This window comes from Oncorhynchus tshawytscha, unplaced genomic scaffold (assembly GCF_018296145.1).
Source record: "Oncorhynchus tshawytscha isolate Ot180627B unplaced genomic scaffold, Otsh_v2.0 Un_contig_4370_pilon_pilon, whole genome shotgun sequence".
Taxonomy (NCBI): Eukaryota; Metazoa; Chordata; class Actinopteri; order Salmoniformes; family Salmonidae; genus Oncorhynchus; species Oncorhynchus tshawytscha.
In genome coordinates this window covers 202,745-224,703 of record NW_024609726.1, presented here as the reverse complement: position 1 = coordinate 224,703, position 21,959 = coordinate 202,745, and the positions used below count along the sequence as shown (strand labels likewise).

The 21,959-nt window shown below is 51.9% G+C and overlaps 1 protein-coding gene across 1 annotated transcript; it reads right to left on the bottom strand.

Annotated features, from left to right (window-relative positions):
• Positions 1 to 1,031: 1,031 nt before the first annotated feature.
• On the bottom strand, positions 1,032 to 21,656 carry tmem243b (transmembrane protein 243, mitochondrial b). The gene is made up of 5 exons (XM_042317303.1): positions 21,501 to 21,656; positions 11,103 to 11,303; positions 4,471 to 4,521; positions 3,020 to 3,124; positions 1,032 to 1,467 (listed from the first exon to the last, which is right to left on the bottom strand). Exons 2-5 carry the CDS (start codon positions 11,193 to 11,195, stop codon positions 1,339 to 1,341), a joined length of 378 nt encoding a protein of 125 aa, XP_042173237.1. The 5' UTR covers positions 11,196 to 11,303; positions 21,501 to 21,656; the 3' UTR covers positions 1,032 to 1,338.
• Between the last annotated feature and the right edge of the window lie 303 nt (positions 21,657 to 21,959).

Sequence of the window (21,959 nt, the reverse complement as noted above, 5' to 3'; positions counted from 1 at the left end):
CTGGGAGGGCTACCAGAGTCAAGAAACATCACTGGGAGGGCTACCAGAGGCCTGACACATCACTGGGAGGGCTACCAGAGGCATGACACATCACTGGGAGGGCTACCAGAGGCATGAGACATCACTGGGAGGGCTACCAGAGTCATGAGACATCACTGGGAGGGCTACCAGAGGCATGAAACATCACTGGGAGGGCTACCAGAGGCATGAAACATCACTGGGAGGGCTACCAGAGGCATAAAACATCAGTGGGAGGGCTACCAGAGGCATAAAACATCACTGGGAGGGCTACCAGTCATGAAACATCACTGGGAGGGCTACCAGAGGCATGAGACATCACTGGGAGGGCTACCAGAGGCCTGACACATCAGTGGGAGGGCTACCAGTCATGAAACATCACTGGGAGGGCTACCAGTCATGAGACATCACTGGGAGGGCTACCAGAGTCATGAGACATCACTGGGAGGGCTACCAGAGGCATGAGACATCACTGGGAGGGCTACCAGTCATGAGACATCACTGGGAGGGCTACCAGAGGCATGAGACATCACTGGGAGGGCTACCAGTCATGAGACATCACTGGGAGGGCTACCAGTCATGAAACATCACTGGGAGGGCTACCAGTCATGAAACATCAGTGGGAGGGCTACCAGAGGCCTGAAACATCAGTGGGAGGGCTACTGACCTCCTCCGGAGGTAGTCAGGTGCACAGGCAGCACAAGTCTCATCTTTTAACCAATCAGAGCAGCTCTTTTGCCAATACCTGGGTAAAACATCAGAATTAGGCTGACTAAACGCAGCCAAAGTAAAATAAATCATCTGTCAAATAACTTGCACACAAGGAGGGATCAGGAAATCTGGTCACAATGCGTAGATAAGTAGACAGTGGATAAGAGACATTTTAATACCATGTGGAGACACTTTTCTGAAAATGTGGGACAATCAGAATGTGGCCAAGAAGAAGACACAGGAGATGCCAGCTATCAACAAAGCTCATGACAGAGGTGCAGGACAACAACTCACAGGCCAGACAGGATATGATTATTTATTGCATAAAATACTAAATAAAAAAGCAACAAATGGTCTGAATAATCCTAAAGTGAAGCTGTGCAGAGCTGAGTGGTCAGATGATCTGTGGAATAGAAACAGTCACTTGACTATGATTGGTGGACAGTCACTTGTCTGGAAACTGTCTGTCCTCCTTGTGCCTGTGTGGAATGTGGGCCCCCCCACCGGAACTGGTTCTGGGCAGGTCCATCATCTTCCTGGTAGAACTGGTTCCACTAGTCCAGTCAGGGACGGTGTGTGGCAGTAAGGGTGAGTAAGGCATGTCCAGTCTCACGTCCCTCTGCCCACGTCGTGGTAGTACAGGTTAGCACAGAGACACAGCAGCATGATGGAGGCCAGCATGTAGTAGATTAACTTCCTGAACTTCGGATCCAAGTCCCCCTGCCGGTACCAGACAATCTACAGGAGGAAGACGACAGTCAGCCTCACCACTGCCGGTACCCAACCCACGTACCCCTGCCGGTACCTAACCCCAAGTCCCCCTGCCGGTACCCAACCCCAACCCACGTCCCCCTGCCGGTACCCAACCCTAACCCCAAGTCCCCCTGCCGGTACCTAACCCTAACCCCAAGTCCCCCTGCCGGTACCTAACCCCCCACGTCCCCCTGCCGGTACCCAACCCCAACCCCAAGTCCCCCTGCCGGTACCTAACCCCAAGTCCCCCTGCCGGTACCCAACCCCAACCCACGTCCCCTGCCGGTACCCAACCTTAACCCCATGTCCCCTGCCGGTACCCAACCCCCTAACCCCAACCCACGTCCCCCTGCCGGTACCCAACCCCAACCCCAAACCCCACCCACGTCCCCCTGCCGGTACCCAACCTAACCCCAACCCACGGTAACCTGCCATGCCCTGCCGGTACCTAACCGTCCCCCTGCCGGTACCCAACCTAACCCCAACCCACGTCCCCCTGCCGGTACCCAACCTAACCCCAACCCACGTCCCCCTGCCGGTACCCAACCCCCCAACCCACGTCCCCCTGCCGGTACCCAACCCCCCAACCCACGTCCCCCTGCCGGTACCCAACCCCCCAACCCACGTCCCCCTGCCGGTACCCAACCCCAACCCCAAGTCCCCCTGCCGGTACCCAACCCCACGTAACCCCAACCCCCCCCCCCAAGTGCCGGTACCCAACCCTAACCCCAAGTCCCCCTGCCGGTACCCAACCGTAACCCCAAGTCCCCCTGCCGGTACCCAACCCCAACCCCAAGTCCCCCTGCCGGTACCCAACCCAACCCCACGTCCCCCTGCCGGTACCCAACCCCAACCCCAAGTCCCCCTGCCGGTACCCAACCCCAACCCACGTCCCCCTGCCGGTACCCCTAACCGTAACCCACGTCCCCCTGCCGGTACCCAACCGTAACCCAACGTCCCCCTGCCGGTACCTAACCAACCGTAACCCACGTCCCCCTGCCGGTACCTAACCGTAACCCCCCCCTGCCGGTACCCAACCTAACCGTAACCCACGTCCCCCCCCGGCCGGTGCCAACCCCAACCCCACGCCGGTACCCAACCGTAACCCGCGTCCCCCTGCCGGTACCCAACCGTAACCCGCGTCCCCCTGCCGGTACCCAACCGTAACCCGCGTCCCCCTGCCGGTACCCAACCGTAACCCGCGTCCCCCTGCCGGTACCCAACCGTAACCCGCGTCCCCTGCCGGTACCCAACCGTAACCCGCGTCCCCCCCCACGCCCCCTGCCGGTACCCAACCGTAACCCGCCGTCCCCTGCCGGTACCCAACCGTAACCCGCGTCCCCCTGCCGGTACCCAACCGTAACCCGCGTCCCCCTGCCGGTACCCAACCGTAACCCGCGTCCCCCTGCCGGTACCCAACCGTAACCCGCGTCCCCCTGCCGGTACCCAACCGTAACCCGCGTCCCCCTGCCGGTACCAGAAGATCTACAGGAGATATTTATCCTCTTCAGACCCAAAGAAAGCAGTGTGTACTCACCAGCACCATGGCCGAGCCGCAGGTCAGCAGGATACAGAAAGCCAAGAAGACGTTGAGTGGCCAGGGAGGCAACGAGGGGAACAGGAATGAACTGATCACTGTTACCTAGGGAACACAATCACCACCTAACTGATCAAATTGAAACAACAAGACAAAAGGCCCCTCAAATCAGTGGGTGATCTGGTAAGTGGGTGATCTGGTCAGCATGAAACTACCAGGACCAGCACACACTGTGGAGAACCTGAAACAATCACATCCTCACCCCTCATTGGAGGACCTGAAATATTTCAAGTATATATTCACTCCACCCTTCAGAAGGCCACAGATCACCCTTCAGAAGGCCACAGATCACCCTTCAGAAGGCCACAGATCACCCTTCAGAAGGCCACAGATCACCCTTCAGAAGGCCACAGATCACCCTTCAGAAGGCCACAGATCACCCTTCAGACGGCCACAGATCACCCTTCAGACGGCCACAGATCACCCTTCAGACGGCCACAGATCAACCCATCTTTCCAAGTACATCATCATTCTACCATTTCCTCTCCCAATTCCTTTTTTTTACTAGGCAAGTTAAGAACAAATCCCTTTTTATTTTTTAAGCCTTTTTTTCTTCCCAATTTTCTGATATCTAATTGGTAGTTACAGTCTTGTCTCATCGCTGCAACTCCCGTACGGACTCGGGAGAGGCGAAGGTCGAGAGCCATGCGTCCTCCGAAAGACAACCCAACCAAGCCGCACTGCTTCTGAAGCCTGCAACACCAATGTGTCGGAGGAAACACCATACACCTGACGACCTGGTCAGGGTGCACTGCACCCGGCCCGCCACGGGAGTCGCTAGTGCGCGATGAGACAAGGATATCCCTCCCGGCCAACGCTGGGCCAATTGTGCATCGCCCCATGGACCTCCCGGTCATGGCCGGCTGCGACAGAGCCTGGGCTCGAACCCAGAATCTCTGGTGGCACAGCGAGCACTGCGATGCAGTGCCTTGGACCATTGCACCACCCGGGAGGAACCAAGAACACATTCTTATTTACAATGACAACCTAGGAACAGTGGGTTAACTGCAGTGTTCAGGGGCAGAACAACAGATGTTTACCTTGTCAGCTCAGGGACTCAATCCAGCAACCTTTCGGTAACTAGCACAACGCTCTAACCACTAGGCTAGTGTAGTCATTCATGTTTAACAGTATTACTGTACAGAGTGAGTCCAACATGTGTGACTTGTTAAGCACATTTTTACTCCTGAACTTATTTAGGCCATAACAAAGTGGTTGAGAACGTACAAAACATTCCAGCTTCTCATTTTTTATTAAAATTTGTAAAAAATGTCTAAAAACACAATACCATTATGGGGTATTGTGTGTAGGTCAGTGACACAAAACTTTGAATGTAATCCATTTTAAATTCAGGCTGTAACAACATGTGGAGACAGTCCAGGGGTACTTACTACAACGAGCAGGGATGTCAGTCCTCCGACCACCAGGTTGATGGCTCTGTCCTACAAGGGAAAGAGGACATTACATGAGACAAGCCAATAACACACTGTGGCGGTCATGACATTTTGTCAGCCAGTTAGTCATGCAAAAGACTGCTGGTCTCACGGTAATTGACGTTAATTAACATAAACATGTTTAGCATCTCCAGGCCTCCACACATACAAGCCGCTGATTGGAACATCTACATTTTGAAAAGTCTAATAAATATATTTTAATAAACACCGTCACAATAAATCCATTATTGATTTTAGACAGGTTAAAAGAAACATGATGAAGAAAATGTATTTCAGAAGGACAGAATAGGAGTTGGTCTCCTATATGTTATCCGGCTATGCTCTGTCATAGGCTGTAGGCTTGTTCATTGAGCTGACAAGATATGCTTATAAGTCCCCCGTCATTGTTTTACATATGATTTTATAGTAGGAAGAATATAATTTAGCTGAATAACATAGAAAAGGATATTTTTCCCATTCCGGAGTAGAGCCACATATAAAGTGGCTATGTTGAGTGTAAAAGTGTTCATTTGAAACAGATCCTATGCCCTAGATTGAGATATTTGAAACAGATCCTATGCCCTAAATTGAGTTATTTGAAACAGATCCTATGCCCTAGATTGAGTTATTTGAAACAGATCCTATGCCCTAGATTGAGATATTTGAAACAGATCCTATGCCCTAGATTGAGATATTTGAAACAGATCCTATGCCCTAGATTGAGTTATTTGAAACATATCCTGTGCCCTAGATTGAGTTATTTGAAACAGATCCTATGCCCTATTTTTTTTCTACCTTTATTTAACCAGGTAGGCCAGTTGAGAACAAGTTGTCATTTACAACTGCAACCTGGCCAAGATAAAGCAAAGCAGTGCGACAGAAACACAGAGTTACACATGGAATAAACATACAGTCCATAACACAATAGGAAAAAAATCTATATACAGTGTTTGCAAATGAGGTAAGATTAGGGAGTTAAGGCAATAAATAGGCCGTAGTGGTGAAGTAATTACAATATAGCAATTAAACACTGGAGTGACAGATGTATAGAACATGAATGTGCAAGTAGAGATACTGGGGTGCAAAGGAGTAAAAAAAATATGAATACAGTATGGGGATGAGGTAGTTGGATGGGCTATTTATATTGGATGGGCTATTTACAAGGCTATTTACAGATGGGCTGTGTACAGGTGCAGTGATCTGTGAGCTGCTCTGACAGCCGATGCTTAAAGCTAGTGAGGGAGAGTCTCCAGCTTCAGTGATTTTTTTGCAATTCGTTCCAGTCATTTGCAGCAAAGAACTGGAAGAAAAGGCAGCCAAAGGAGGAATAGGCTTTGGGGGTGACCAGTGAAATATACCTGCTGGAGCGTGTGCTACGGGTGGGTGCTGCTATGGTGACCAGTGAGCTGAGATAAGGCGGGGCTTTACCTAGCAGAGACTTATAGATTACCTGCAGCCAGTGGGTTTGGCGAGGAATATGAAGCGAGGGCCAGCCAACGAGAGCATGCAGGTCGCAGTGGTGGGTAGTATATTGGGCTTTGGTGACAAAACGGATGGCACTGTGATAGACTACTCAGCAAATTGGATGTAGAGTGTTGGAGGCTATTTTATCGCCGAAGTCAAAGATCGGTAGGATGGTCAGTTTTACGAGGGTGTGTTTGGCAGCATGAATGAAGGATGCTTTATTGCGAAATAGGAGGCCGATTCTAGATTTAATTTTGTATTGGAGATGCTTAATGTGAGTCTGGAAGGAGAGTTTACAGTCTAACCAGACACCTAGGTATTTATAGTTGTCCACATATTCTAAGTCAGAACCGTCCAGAGTAGTGTTGCTGGACGGGCGGGCAGGTGCGGGCAGCGATCGGTTTAAGACATTGCATTTAGTTTTACTTGCATTTAAGAGCAGTTGGAGGCCACGGAAGGAGAGTTGTCTGGCATTGAAGCTCGTCTGGAGGTTAGTTAACGGTGTCCAAAGAAGGGCCAGAAGGACACAAAATGGTGTCATCTGCGTAGAGGTGGATCAGAGACTCACTAGCAGCAAGAGCGACATCATTAATGTATACAGAGAAAAGAGTCGGCCCGAGAATTGAACCCTGTGGCACCCCCATAGAGACTGCCAGAGGTCCAGACAACAGGTCCTCTGATTTGACACACTGAACTCCGTCTGAGAAGTTGTTGGTGAACCAGGCGAAGCAGTCATTTGAGAAACCAAGGCTGTTAAGTCTGCCGATAAGAATGTGGTGATTGATGGAGTCGAAAACCTCGGCCAGGTCTATGAAGACGGCTGCACAGTATTGTCTTTTGTCGATGGCTGTTATGATATCATTTAGGATCTTGAGCATGGCTGAGGTGCACCCATGACCAGCCCGGAAACCAGATTGCATAGCGGAAAAGGTACGGTGGGATTCGAAATGGTCGGTGATCTGTTTGTTAACTTGGCTTTCGAACACCTTAGAAAGGCAGGGTAGGATAGATATAGTTCTGTAACACTTTGGGTCTAGAGCGTCTCCCCCTTTGAAGAGGGGGATGACCGCGGCAGCTTTCCAATCTTTGGGGATCTCAGATGATACGAAAGAGAGTTTGAACAGGCTAGTAATAGGGGTTGCAACAAATGCGGCAGATCATTTCAAAAAGAGAGGGTCCAGATTGTCTAGCCCGGCAGATTTGTAGGGGTCCAGATTTTGAAACTCTTTCAGAACATCAGCTATCTGGATGAAGGAGAAATTGAGGTTTTGGCAAATTACTGTGGGGGGGTGCAGGTCTCTTAGGGTAGGGGTAGCCAGGTGGAAAGCATGGCCAGCTGTCGAAAAATGCTTATAGAATTTCTCAATTATAGTGGATTTATCAGTGGTGACAGTGTTTCCTAGCCTCAGTGCAATGGGCAGCTGGGAGGAGGTGCTCTTATTCTCCATGGACTTTACAGTGTCCCAGAACTTTTTGGAGTTTGTGCTATAGGATGCAAATTTCTGTTTGAAAAAGCTAGCCTTTGCTTTCCTAGCTGCCTGTGTATATCGGTTCCTAACTTCCCTGAAAAGTTGCATATCGCGGGGGCTATTCGATGCTAATGCAGAACGCCACAGGATGTTTTTGTGCTGGTCAAGGGCAGCCAGGTCTGGAGTGAACCAAGGACTATATCTGTTCCTGGTTCATTTTTTAAATTATTTTTAAAATTAATTAAAAACAAAAAAAAAATTTAATTTAAAAATGTTTAAGATGGTGAGGAAAGCACTTTTAAAGAATAACCAGGCATCTTCTACTGTCGGAATGAGGTCAATATCCTTCCAGGATACCTGGGCCAGGTCATTTAGAAAGGCCTGCTCACTGAAGTGTTTTAGGGAGCGTTTGACAGTGATGAGGGGTGGTCGTTTGACCGCAGACCCATTACAGACGCAGGCAATGAGGCAGTGATCGCTGAGATCCTGGTTGAAGACAGCAGAGTTGTATTTAGAGGGCAGGTTGGTCAGGATGATATCTATGAGGGTGCCTGTGTTTACAGATTTGGGGTTGTACCTGGTAGGTTCATTGACAATTTGTGTGAGATTGAGGGCATCAAGTTTAGATTGTAGGATGGCCGGGGTGTTAAACATGTCCCAGATTAGGTCACCTAACAGTACAAGCTCTGAAGATAGCTCGGGGGGGCAATCAATTCACATATGGTGTCCAGGGCACAGCTGGCAGAAGGTGGTCTATAACAAGCAGCAACGGTGAGATACTTGTTTCTGGTAAGGTGGATTTTTAGAAGTAGAAGCTCAAATTGTTTGGGCACAGACCTGGATAGTATGATAGAACACTGCAGGCTGTCACTGCAGTAGATTGCAACTCCGCCCCTTTAGCGGTTCTATCTTGTCTGAAAATGTTATAGTTAGGGATGGAAATTTCAAGATTTTTGGTGGCCTTCCTAAACCAGGAATCAGACACGGCTACGACATCCTGGTTGGCAGAGTGTGCTAAAGCAGTGAGTAAGACAAACTTAGGGAGGAGGCTTCTGATGTTAACATGCATGAAACCAATGCTTTTATGGTTACAGAAGTCAGCAAATGATAGCGCCTGGGGAATGGGAGTGGAGCTAGACACTGCAGAGCCTGGATTAACCTCCACATCACCAGAGGAACAAAGGAGGAGTAGGATAAGGGTATGGCTAAAGGCTAAAATAACTGATCGTCTAGTACGTTCAGAACAGAGTAAAGGGAGCAGATTTCTGGGCATGGTAGAATAGATTTAAGGCATAATGTACAGCCAAGGGTATGGTAGGATGTGAATACAGTGGAGGTCAACCTAGGCATTGAGTGACGATGAGAGGTTTTGTCTCTAGAGACATTTAGACCAGGTGAGGTCACTGCATGTGTGGGAGGTGAAACAAAAGGGCTAGCTAAGGCATATTGAGTTATTTGGAACAGGTCCTATACCCTAGGTTCAGTTATTTGAAACAGGTCCTATGCCCTAGGTTCAGAGTTATTTGGAACAGGTCCTATACCCTAGGTTCAGAGTTATTTGGCAACTGTAGTTTTGAATGATACAAACCTTAGAATGACCTAGAAAAACAACACATATGGGCTGCTTGATGTGACTAGGCTGTTGATAATTTGAGAACATGTTTGGGTACCCTTCCCCAGATCTGTGTCTCGACACAATCCTCTCTCTACTGACAATTCCTTCAACCTCGTGGCTTGGGTTTTGCTCTGACATGCACTGTCAACTGTGGGACCGTTCTCTCCCAGACTCATGGATAGACATGTTGGAGTATAGGCTCGACCAGTTATGTACCAAAGACATCTTAAATCATTTAAAAAAACATGTTTTTCTGCCATGTGCAATATGTATTGTATAACAGCACAATCATTATTTGAATTCATTTTTTTGGGGGGGTGGGGGCTCATATACAGGCCTATGAATGAGCTGTCAGATGGTCTATGGGTGTAATGAATTAATCATCGCCTTAGAAAACACTGTCCATTTCATTGTGTTGGGCTTTGGAACAGCATCCACAACGACCATGTTATACACTGGTTCAACCTGCTGTTGAACTTCTTTCTTCAAATTGATCATCACAGTGAGGTGAGTTGTAAAAGCAGGATACTGTTGTGATGATAAGTGCTTGATTGTCATTGATGTCAGAGTGGTTAGTGGAGCCATTAGACCCGATGGTTAGACATGGAGCCATTAGGACCCGATGGTTAGAGGGACATGGAGCCATTAGGACCCATGATGGTTAGAGGGATATGGAGCCATTAGGACCCGATGGAGCCATTAGACCCGATGGTTAGAGGGACATGGAGCCATTAGGACCCGATGGTTAGAGGGACATGGAGCCATTAGGACCCGATGGTTAGAGGGACATGGAGCCATTAGGACCCGATGGAGCCATTAGGACCCGATGGTTAGAGGGACATGGAGCCATTAGGACCCGATGGTTAGAGGGACATGGAGCCATTAGGACCCGATGGTTAGAGGGACATGGAGCCATTAGGACCCGATGGTTAGAGGGACATGGAGCCATTAGGACCCGATGGTTAGAGGGACATGGAGCCATTAGATGGTTAGAGGGACATGGAGCCATTAGGACCCGATGGTTAGAGGGACATGGAGCCATTAGGACCCGATGGTTAGAGGGACATGGAGCCATTAGGACCCGATGGTTAGAGGGACATGGAGCCATTAGGACCCGATGGTTAGAGGGACATGGAGCCATTAGGACCCGATGGTTAGAGGGACATGGAGCCATTAGGACCCGATGGTTAGAGGGACATTAGAGGGACATGGAGCCATTAGGACCCGATGGTTAGAGGGACATGGAGCCATTAGGACCCGATGGTTAGAGGGACATGGAGCCATTAGGACCCATTAGGACCCGATGGTTAGAGGACATGGAGCCATTAGGACCCGATGGTTAGAGGGACATGGAGCCATTAGGACCCGATGGAGCCATAGAGGGACATGGAGCCATGGACCCGATGGTTAGAGGGACATGGAGCCATTAGGACCCGATGGTTAGAGGGACATGGAGCCATTAGGACCCGATGGTTAGAGGGACCCATTATGGTTAGAGGGACATGGAGCCATTAGGACCCGATGGTTAGAGGGACATGGAGCCATTAGGACCCGATGGTTAGAGGGACATGGAGCCATTAGGACCCGATGGTTACATTAGGAGCCATTAGGACCCGATGGTTAGAGGGACATGGAGCCATTAGGACCCGATGGTTAGAGGGACATGGAGCCATTAGGACCCGATGGTTAGAGGGACATGGAGCCATTAGGACCCGATGGTTAGAGGGACATGGAGCCATTAGGACCCGATGGTTAGAGGGACATGGAGCCATTAGGACCCGATGGTTAGAGGGACATGGAGCCATTAGGACCCGATGGTTAGAGGGACATGGAGCCATTAGGACCCGATGGTTAGAGGGACATGGAGCCATTAGGACCCGATGGTTAGAGGGACATGGAGCCATTAGGTCCTGATGGTTGTTAGTGAGTTAGGTACTACCAACGCATGTCCAGAGTGCAGAAGAGGAGACTCAAGACTGTGGGTGTGGCGGTAATATGGTCACCGCAACAGCCGTACACACACACACACACAGCAGGCGTACCCGAGCAGAGGTTTCTCCAAACAGCAGTCTGTTGTCAAGGCCGCTGGTGCCATATGTTCTGGTGGTGAAATCATTGGTAGTGAAGTCATCCATGGCTCAGCAGCTCCACCCCATGGACACACAGAGGAACTGCATGCTAGTGGCTCCACAGGGGCAGGCCTTACTGGACAGGAAGCAGGGCCAGCCAACCAGATGCCTGACCTGAAGGGTGGGAGGAATAGGAGAGGGAAGTTAATAGCCTGTCCCTCACCCCATAAAGGGACTGGCTAAAACACCCCCTCCCCTACTTCCCTTTCTGATCCCCCCTATTCCTTTACCTCCTCTCTCTCCTTGATCCCCTCTCATCTCTGCCCACAGCCCAATCCCAAATCCCCCCCTAGACGTTGTGTCATGTTTCTTCTCTATCCCAGCTCCACCCTAGCTCCAGTCCAGCTCTACCCTAGCTCTAGCCCAGCTCCAGCCCAGCTCTACGCTAGCTCCAGTCCAGCTCTACCCTAGCTCCAGTCCAGCTCTACCCTAGCTCCAGTCCAGCTCTACCCTAGCTCCAGTCCAGCTCTACCCTAGCTCTAGCCCAGCTCTACCCTAGCTCTAGCCCAGCTCTACCCTAGCTCCAGTCCAGCTCTATCCCAGCCCAGCTCTACCCTAGCTCTATCCTAGCTCTAGCCCAGCCCTACCCTAGCTCAGCCCTACCCTAGCTCAGCCCTACCCTAGCTCTACCCCTAGCCCAGCATTATGTTACTGCACGATGCAGAAGACTATTCTAGGCCAGCTCTACCCTAAGCCCTAGCCCAGCTCTACCTTAGCTCTAGCCCTATCCCAGCCCAGCTCTAGCCTAAGCCCTAGCCCAGCTCTTCCCTAGCTCTAGCCCTATCCCAGCTCTAGCCTAAGCCTTAGCCCAGCTCTTCCCTAGCTCTAGCCCTATCCCAGCTCTAGCCTAAGCCCTAGCCCAGCTCTTCCCTAGCTCTAGCCCTATCCCAGCCCTGCCCTCTAGCCTAAGCCCTAGCCCAGCTCTTCCCTAGCTCTAGCCCTATCCCAGCCCTACCCTAGCTCTAGCCTAAGCCCTAGCCCAGCTCTTCCCTAGCCCTAGCCCAGCCCTACCCTAGCTCTAGCCTAAGCCCTAGCCCAGCTCTTCCCAGCTCTAGCCCAGCTCTACCCTAGCCTAGCCCAGCTCTATCCTAGCTCTAGGCCCTACCCTAGCTCTAGCCCAGCCCTATCCTAGCCGGCCCTACCCTAGCTCTAGCCCAGCTCTAGCCCTACCCTAACTCTAGCCCTACCCTAGCCCTAGCCCCCCAGGCCCAGCAGTATGTTACTGCATGGTGCAGAAGACCATTCTAGGCCAGCTCTACCTAAGCCCTAGCCCAGCTCTACCCTAGCTCTAGCCCTATCCCAGCCCTACCTAGCCCAGCTCTAGCCTAAGCCCTAGCCCAGCTCTTCCCTAGCTCTAGCCCTACCCTAGCTCTAGCCTAGCCCTAGCCCAGCTCTTCCCTAGCTCTAGCCCTATCCCAGCCCATTTCTAGCCCAGCAGTATGTTAGCACTGCAAGACCATTCTAGGCCAGCTCTTAAGCCCTAGCCCAGCTCTAGCCCTATCCCAGCCCTACCCTAGCTCTAGCCTAGCCCTCTCTTCCCTATCCCAGCCCTACCCTAGCCCTAGCCTAAGCTCTAGCCCAGCTCTACCCTAGCCTAGCCCTATCCCAGCCCTAGCTCTAGCCTAAGCCCTATCCCAGCCCTACCCTAGCCCAGCCTACCCGGTGCAGAAGACCATTCTAGGCCAGCTCTGCCCAGCTCTAGCCTAGCTCCCCCTAGCTCCAGCCCTCTCCCTAGCTCTATCCCAGCCCTAGCCTAGCCTAGCCTAGCCCTAGCCCAGCTCTTCCCTAGCTCTAGCCCAGCTCTAGCCTAAGCCCTAGCCCAGCTCTTCCCTAGCTCTAGCCCTATCCCAGCCCTACCCTAGCCCAGCTCTAGCCCAGCAGTATGTTACAGCACGGTGCAGAAGACCATTCTAGGCCAGCTCTAGCCCTATCCCAGCCCTAGCCTCTAGCCTAAGCCCTAGCCCAGCCCTAAGCTCTAGCCCTACCCTAGCCTAGCCTAGCTCTAGCCCAGCTCTACCCTAGCTCTAGCCCTAGCTCTACCCCTAGCCCAGCAGTATGTTACTGCACGGTGCAGAAGACCATTCTAGGCCAGCTCTACCCTAAGCCCTAGCCCAGCTCTACCTAGCTCTAGCCCTAGCCCAGCTCTAGCCTAAGCCCTAGCCCAGCTCTTCCCTAGCTCTAGCCCTATCCCAGCTCTAGCCTAAGCCTTAGCCCAGCTCTTCCCTAGCTCTAGCCCTATCCCAGCCCTACCCTAGCTCTAGCCTAAGCCCTAGCCCAGCTCTTCCCTAGCTCTAGCCCTACCCCAGCCCTGCCCTAGCTCTAGCCTAAGCCCTAGCCCAGCTCTTCCCTAGCTCTAGCCCTATCCCAGCCCTACCCAGCTCTAGCCTAAGCCCTAGCCCAGCTCTTCCCTAGCTCTATCCCTATCCCAGCCCTACCCTAGCTCTAGCCTAAGCCCTAGCCCAGCTCTACCCTAGCTCTAGCCCAGCCCTATCCTAGCTCGGCCCTACCCTAGCTCTAGCCCAGCTCTAGCCCTACCCTAACTCTAGCCCAGCCCAGCCCTACCCCAGCTCTACCCCTAGCCCAGCAGTATGTTACTGCATGGTGCAGAAGACCATTCTAGGCCAGCTCTACCCTAAGCCCTAGCCCAGCTCTACCCTAGCTCTAGCCCTATCCCAGCCCTACCCTAGCCCAGCTCTAGCCTAAGCCCTAGCCCAGCTCTTCCCTAGCTCTAGCCCTATCCAGCCCATTTCTAGCCCAGCAGTATGTTACAGCACGGTGCAGAAGACCATTCTAGGCCAGCTCTACCCTAAGCCCTAGCCCAGCTCTAGCCCTATCCCAGCCCTACCCTAGCTCTAGCCCAGCCCTCTCTTCCCTATCCCAGCCCTACCCTAGCCCAGCTCTAGCCTAAGCCTAGCCCAGCTCTTCCCTAGCTCTAGCCCTAGCCCTAGCCTAAGCCCAGTTATGTTACTGCACGGTGCAGAAGACCATTCTAGGCCAGCTCTACCCCCTAAGCCCCCTAGCTCTACCCTAGCTCTAGCCCTATCCCAGCCCTACCCTAGCTCTAGCCTAAGCCCTAGCCCAGCTCTTCCCTAGCTCTAGCCCTATCCCAGCCCTAGCCCAGCTAGCCCCCTAGCCCAGCTCTTCCCTAGCTCTAGCCCTATCCCAGCCCTAGCCCAGCTCTTCCCAGCTAGCTCTAGCCCTATCCCAGCCCTAGCCCAGCAGTATGTTACCCAGCCATTCTAGCCCAGCCCTACCCTAGTATGTTACCCCAGCTCTTCCCTAGGTATCCCAGCCCTACCCTAGCCCAGCTCTAGCCAGTATGTTACTAGAAGACCAGCTCTACCCTAGCTCTAGCCCTATCCCAGCCCTACCCTAGCTCTAGCCTAAGCCCTAGCCCAGCTCTTCCCTATCCCAGCCCAGCCCAGCTCTAGCCTAAGCTCTAGCCCAGCTCTCCCAGCTCTAGCCCTATCCCAGCCCTAGCCCAGCTCTAGCCTAAGCCCTATCCCAGCCCTACCCTAGCCCAGCAGTATGTTACTGCACGGTGCAGAAGACCATTCTAGGCCAGCTCTACCCTAAGCCCTAGCCCAGCTCTTCCCTAGCTCTAGCCCTATCCCAGCCCTACCCTAGCTCCCAGCTAGCCCTAGCCCAGCTCTAGCCTAAGCCCTAGCCCAGCTCTTCCCTAGCTCTAGCCCTATCCCAGCCCTACCCTAGCCCAGCTCTAGCCCAGCAGTATGTTACAGCACGGTGCAGAAGACCATTCTAGGCCAGCTCTAGCCCTATCCCAGCCCTACCCTAGCTCTAGCCTAAGCCCAGCCCAGCTCTTCCCTATCCCAGCCCTACCCTAGCCCAGCTCTAGCCTAAGCTCTAGCTCTACCCTAGCTCTAGCCCTATCCCAGCCCTAGCCCAGCTCTAGCCTAAGCCCTATCCCAGCCCTACCCTAGCCCAGCAGTATGTTACTGCCGGTGCAGAAGACCATTCTAGGCCAGCTAGCCCAGCCTAGCCCAGCAGTATGTTACTGCACGGTGCAGAAGACCATTCTAGGCCAGCTCTACCCTAAGCCCTAGCCCAGCTCTACCCTAGCTCTAGCCCTACCCTAGCTCTAGCCTAAGCCCTAGCCCAGCTCTTCCCTAGCCTAGCCCAGCCCTACCCCAGCTCTACCCTAAGCCCACGGTAGCCCTAGCTCTTCCCCTAGCCCAGCTCTAGCCCTACCCCAGCTCTACCCTAAGCCCTAGCCCTAGCCCTAGCTCTAGCCCTAGCCCAGCTCTAGCCCTATCCCAGCCCTACCCTAGCCCAGCAGTATGTTACTGCACGGTGCAGAAGACCATTCTAGGCCAGCTCTTCCCTAGCTCTAGCCCTATCCCAGCCCCACCCTAGCTCTAGCCTAAGCCCTAGCCCAGCTCTTCCCTAGCTCTAGCCCTATCCCAGCCCTACCCTAGCCCATTTCTAGCCCAGCAGTATGTTACAGCACGGTGCAGAAGACCATTCTAGGCCAGCTCTACCCTAAGCCCTAGCCCAGCTCTACCCTAGCTCTAGCCCTATCCCAGCCCTACCCTAGCTCTAGCCTAAGCCCTAGCCCAGCTCTTCCCTAGCTCTAGCCCAGCTCTAGCCTAAGCCCTAGCCCAGCTCTTCCCTAGCTCTAGCCCTATCCCAGCCCTACCCTAGCCCAGCTCTAGCCCAGCAGTATGTTACAGCACGGTGCAGAAGACCATTCTAGGCCAGCTCTAGCCCTATCCCAGCCCTACCCTAGCTCTAGCCTAAGCCCTAGCCCAGCTCTTCCCTATCCCAGCCCTACCCTAGCCCAGCTCTAGCCTAAGCTCTAGCCCAGCTCTACCCTAGCTCTAGCCCTATCCCAGCCCTAGCTCAGCTCTAGCCTAAGCCCTATCCCAGCCCTACCCTAGCCCAGCAGTATGTTACTGCACGGTGCAGAAGACCATTCTAGGCCAGCTCTACCCTAAGCCCTAGCCCAGCTCTACCCTAGCTCTAGCCCTATCCCAGCCCTACCCTAGCTCTAGCCTAAGCCCTAGCCCAGCTCTTCCCCAGCTCTAGCCTAAGCCCTAGCCCAGCTCTTCCCTAGCTCTAGCCCTATCCCAGCCCTACCCTAGCCCAGCTCTAGCCCAGCAGTATGTTACAGCACGGTGCAGAAGACCATTCTAGGCCAGCTCTAGCCCTATCCCAGCCCTACCCTAGCTCTAGCCTAAGCCCTAGCCCAGCTCTTCCCTATCCCAGCCCTACCCTAGCCCAGCTCTAGCCCAGCAGTATGTTACTCCACGGTGCAGAAGACCATTCTAGGCCAGAGAGCAGAGACTGTTTCCTATTGCAACAACATTCTGGGTGAAAAGGCAGAATTCCTGAGGCAGCTTTGTGCTCCAAACCCACAAGAAACAAGAGGTCCATCATGATATGGGAACTAGCTGCTACTCTCTAGCCTCCAGCTCCATCCCAGCCTGGGCTACATAACACATCATAACCCTAAGAGCTGCTGCATGGGATCATGTGAACAGCTACACTGAAAACAACAGCAATCCCCCAACCGGAGTCTAAATGGCCTTGCTAGTTACAAACATTTTTATATATGTATATAATTTTTTTTACCTTTCTTTAACTAGGCAAGTCAGTTAAATATTTTATTTGACAATGACGGCCTACCGGGGAACAGTGGGTTAACTGCCTTGTTCAGGGGCAGAATGACAGATACCTGCCTCCCCAACCTGCCGGGCTACCTGCCGCCCCAACCTGCCGGGCTACCTGCCGCCCCAACCTGCCGGGCTACCTGCCGCCCCAACCTGCCGGGCTACCTGCCGCCCCAAATCAAATCAAATTTTATTTGTCACATACACATGGTTAGCAGATGTTAATACGAGTGTAGCGAAATGCTTGTGCTTCTAGTTCTGACAATGCAGTAGTAACTAGAGGTCGACCGATTAATCGGAATGGCCGATTAATCAGGGCCGATTTCAAGTTTCCATAACAATCGGAAATCTGTATTTTTGGGCGCTGATTTGCTGATTTAATTTAAAAAAGATATCTTTATTTAACTAGGCAAGTCAGTTAAGAACACATTCTTATTTTCACTGACGGCCTAGGAACAGTGGGTTAACTGCCTCGTTCAGGGGCAGAACGACAGATTTTCCCCTTGTCAGCTCGGGGATCCAATCTTGCAACCTTACATTTAACTAGTCCAACACAATAACGACCTGCCTCTCTCTCATTGCACTCCACAAGGAGCCTGCCTGTTACGCGGATGCAGTAAGCCAAGGTAAGTTGCTAGGTAGCATTAAACTTCTTATAAAAAACAATCATAATCACTGGTTAACTACACATGGTTGATATTACTAGATATTATCTAGCGTGTCCTGCATTGCATATAATCTGACTGAGCATACAAGTATCTAAGCATCTGACTGAGCGGTGGCAGGCAGGAGCAGGCGCGTAAACATTCATTCAAACAGCACTTTTGTGCGTTTTGCCAGCAGCTCTTCATTGTGAGTCAAGCATTGCGCTGTTTATGACTTCAAGCCTATCAACTCCCGAGATGAGGCTGGTGTAACCGAAGTGAAATGTCTAGCTAGGTAGTGTGCGCTAATAGCGTTTCAAACGTCACTCGCTCTGAGACTTCTAGTAGTTGTTCCCCTTGCTCTGCATGGGTAATGCTGCTTCGATGGTGGCTGTTGTCGTTGTGTTGCTGGTTCGAGCCCAGGGAGGAGCGAGGAGAGGGACAGAAGCTATACTGTTACACTGGCAATAGTAAAGTGCCTACAAGACATCCAATAATCAAAGGTTAATGAAATTCAAATGGTATAGAGGGAAATAGTCCTATAATTCCTATAACTACAACCTAAAACTTCTTACCTGGGGATATTGAAGACTCATGTTAAAAGGAACCAACAGCTTTCGTATGTTCTCATGTTCTGAGTGTAACGGATGTGAAACTGCTAGCTAGTCAGCGGTGGTGTGCGCTAAATAGCGTTTCAATTGGTGACGTCACTTGCTCTGAGACCTTGAAGTAGTGGTTCTGGGCGGTGGCTTTTGTGGAGCGATGGGTAACGATGCTTCGTGGGTGACTGTTGATGTGTGCAGAGGGTCCCTGGTTCGCACCCGGGTATGGGAGAGGGGACGGTCTAAAGTTATACTGTTACATGAGCAAGGAACTTAAACGTTAGCTTTCTTACATAGCAAATATTGCACTTTTACTTCTCCAACACTTTGTTTTTGTATTATTTAAACCAAATTGAACATGTTTCATTATTTACTTGAGGCTAAATTGATTTTATTGATGTATTATATTAAGTTAAAATACGTGTTCAATTCAGTATTGGGAAACCAACCGGGCTAGCACATACGGGAAACCAACCGACTAGGACATACGGGAAACCAACCGACTAGGACATACGGGAAACCAACCGGGCTAGGACATACGGGAAACCAACCGGGCTAGGACATACGGGAAACCAACCGGGCTAGGACATACGGAAACCAACCTGGCTAGGACATACGGGAAACCAACCTGGCTAGGACATACGGGAAACCAACCGGGCTAGGACATACGGGAAACCAACCGGCTAGGACATACGGGAAACCAACCGGCTAGGACATACGGGAAACCAACCTGGCTAGGACATACGGGAAACCAACCGGGCTAGGACATACGGGAAACCAACCGGGCTAGGACATACGGGAAACCAACCGGGCTAGGACATACGGGGCTAAAACCAACCGGGCTAGGACATACGGGAAACCAACATACGGGAAACTAGGACATACGGGAAACCAACCTGGCTAGGACATACATACGGGAAACCAACGCTAGGACATACGGGAAACCAACCTGGCTAGGACATACGGGAAACCAACCTGGCTAGGACATACGGGAAACCAACCGGCTAGGACATACGGGAAACCAACCGGCTAGGACATACGGGAAACCAACCGGGCTAGGACATACGGGAAACCAACCGGGCTAGGACATACGGGAAACCAACCGGGCTAGGACATACGGGAAACCAACCGGGCTAGGACATACGGGAAACCAACCGGGCTAGGACATACGGGAAACCAACCGGGCTAGGACATACGGGAAACCAACCGGGCTAGGACATACGGGAAACCAACCGGGCTAGGACATACGGGAAACCAACCGGGCTAGGACATACGGGAAACCAACCGGGCTAGGACATACGGGAAACCAACCGGGCTAGGACATACGGGAAACCAACCGGGCTAGGACATACGGGAAACCAACCGGGCTAGGACATACGGGAAACCAACCGGGCTAGGACATACGGGAAACCAACCGGGCTAGGACATACGGGAAACCAACCGGGCTAGGACATACGGGAACCGGGCTAGGACATACGGGAAACCAACCGGGCTAGGACATACGGGAAACCAACCGGGCTAGGACATACGGGAAACCAACCGGGCTAGGACATACGGGAAACCAACCGGGCTAGGACATACGGGAAACCAACCGGGCTAGGACATACGGGAAACCAACCGGGCTAGGACATACGGGAAACCAACCGGGCTAGGACATACGGGAAACCAACCGGGCTAGGACATACGGGAAACCAACCGGGCTAGGACATACGGAAACCAACCGGGCTAGGACATACGGGAAACCAACCGGGCTAGGACATACGGGAAACCAACCGGGCTAGGACATACGGGAAACCAACCGGGCTAGGACATACGGGAAACCAACCGGGCTAGGACATACGGGAAACCAACCGGGCTAGGACATACGGGAAACCAACCGGGCTAGGACATACGGGAAACCAACCGGGCTAGGACATACGGAAACCAACCGGGCTAGGACATACGGGAAACCAACCGGGCTAGGACATACGGGAAACCAACCGGGCTAGGACATACGGGAAACCAACCGGGCTAGGACATACGGAAACCAACCGGCTAGGACATACGGGAAACCAACCAACCGGGCTAGGACATACGGGAAACCAACCGGGCTAGGACATACGGGAAACCAACCGGGCTAGGACATACGGGAAACCAACCGGGCTAGGACATACGGAAACCAACCGGGCTAGGACATACCAACCGGGCTAGGACATACGGAAACCAACCGGGCTAGGACATACGGGAAACCAACCGGGCTAGGACATACGGAAACCAACCGGGCTAGGACATAAACGGGAAACCAACCGGGCTAGGACATACGGAAACCAACCGGGCTAGGACATACGGGAAACCAACCGGGCTAGGACATACGGGAAACCAACCGGGCTAGGACATACGGGAAACCAACCGGGCTAGGACATACGGGAAACCAACCGGGCTAGGACATACGGGAAACCAACCGGGCTAGGACATACGGGAAACCAACCGGGCTAGGACATACGGGAAACCAACCGGGCTAGGACATACGGGAAACCAACCGGGCTAGGACATACGGGAAACCAACCGGGCTAGGACATACGGGAAACCAACCGGGCTAGGACATACGGAAACCAACCGGGCTAGGACATACGGGAAACCAACCGGGCTAGGACATACGGGAAACCAACCTGGCTAGGACATAAACCATACGGAAACCAACCGGCTAGGACATACGGGAAACCAACCGGGCTAGGACATACGGGAAACCAACCGGGCTAGGACATACGGGAAACCAACCGGGCTAGGACATACGGAAACCAACCGGGCTAGGACATACGGAAACCAACCGGGCTAGGACATACGGGAAACCAACCGGGCTAGGACATACGGGAAACCAACCGGGCTAGGACATACGGGAAACCAACCGGGCTAGGACATACGGAAACCAACCGGGCTAGGACATACGGAAAACCAACCAGGCTAGGACATACGGAAACCAACCAGGCTAGGACATACGGGAAACCAACCGGGCTAGGACATACGGGAAACCAACCGGGCTAGGACATACGGGAAACCAACCGGGCTAGGACATACGGGAAACCAACCGGACTAGGACATACGGGAAACCAACCGGGCTAGGACATACGGGAAACCAACCGGGCTAGCTAAATCACTTGTAAAAAGTCGGCTAAAAGCTGGTAGTCGTTAGGCTTGCTAGCTAGTTTAGCTGTGTTGGGCGCTGGCCTCGCAGATCTTAATTTAACATTCATTTTAAACACTCATCAAAGCTCACAAAACATATCTACGAGTTGAATAGAAGACGGCTAGCTAGTAAGCCTGCTGGTTATCTAACGGCAGTTTGTTACTGATAGCATGTCCGCTAACAATAACACTACTAGGACGGCTCCAATCAGCTGCTCAAAACACCTATTTCAAAGGTTGAACCAAACGTCTACTTTGTTTCAATGTACTTACGTGTCAGAGCATAATAAGAGGTTGTGTTTCAGATGAATATGTGTCAACTACTTGTCACTTATCCAGTGTCTCCAAAACTTCCAGGAGCAAAATGATTCTGATCGGCTCAACCAGAAATTACAGCCGGGCAGCTTAAAGGGAACGTGACAGTACTCTTAAAGGCAAAATATCTTATTACAGCGGTACACATTTCGGCAAGAGTTGACATGATTCAATACAGTGTACTAACCTATTTCACATGCATTAATGGGTCTGTTTTAATTGATTTGATGAGTGTAGATTAATGCAAACCTTTTTTAGGGACACCATTCTGCAGAAATGTTTGTGGAAATCCCAGTGGTGGAAAAAGTACCCAATTTGTCATACTTGAGTTTTATTTAACTAGGCAAGTCAGTTAAGAACAAATTCTTATTTACAATGACGGCCTAGGAACAGTGGGTTAACTGCCTGTTCAGGGGC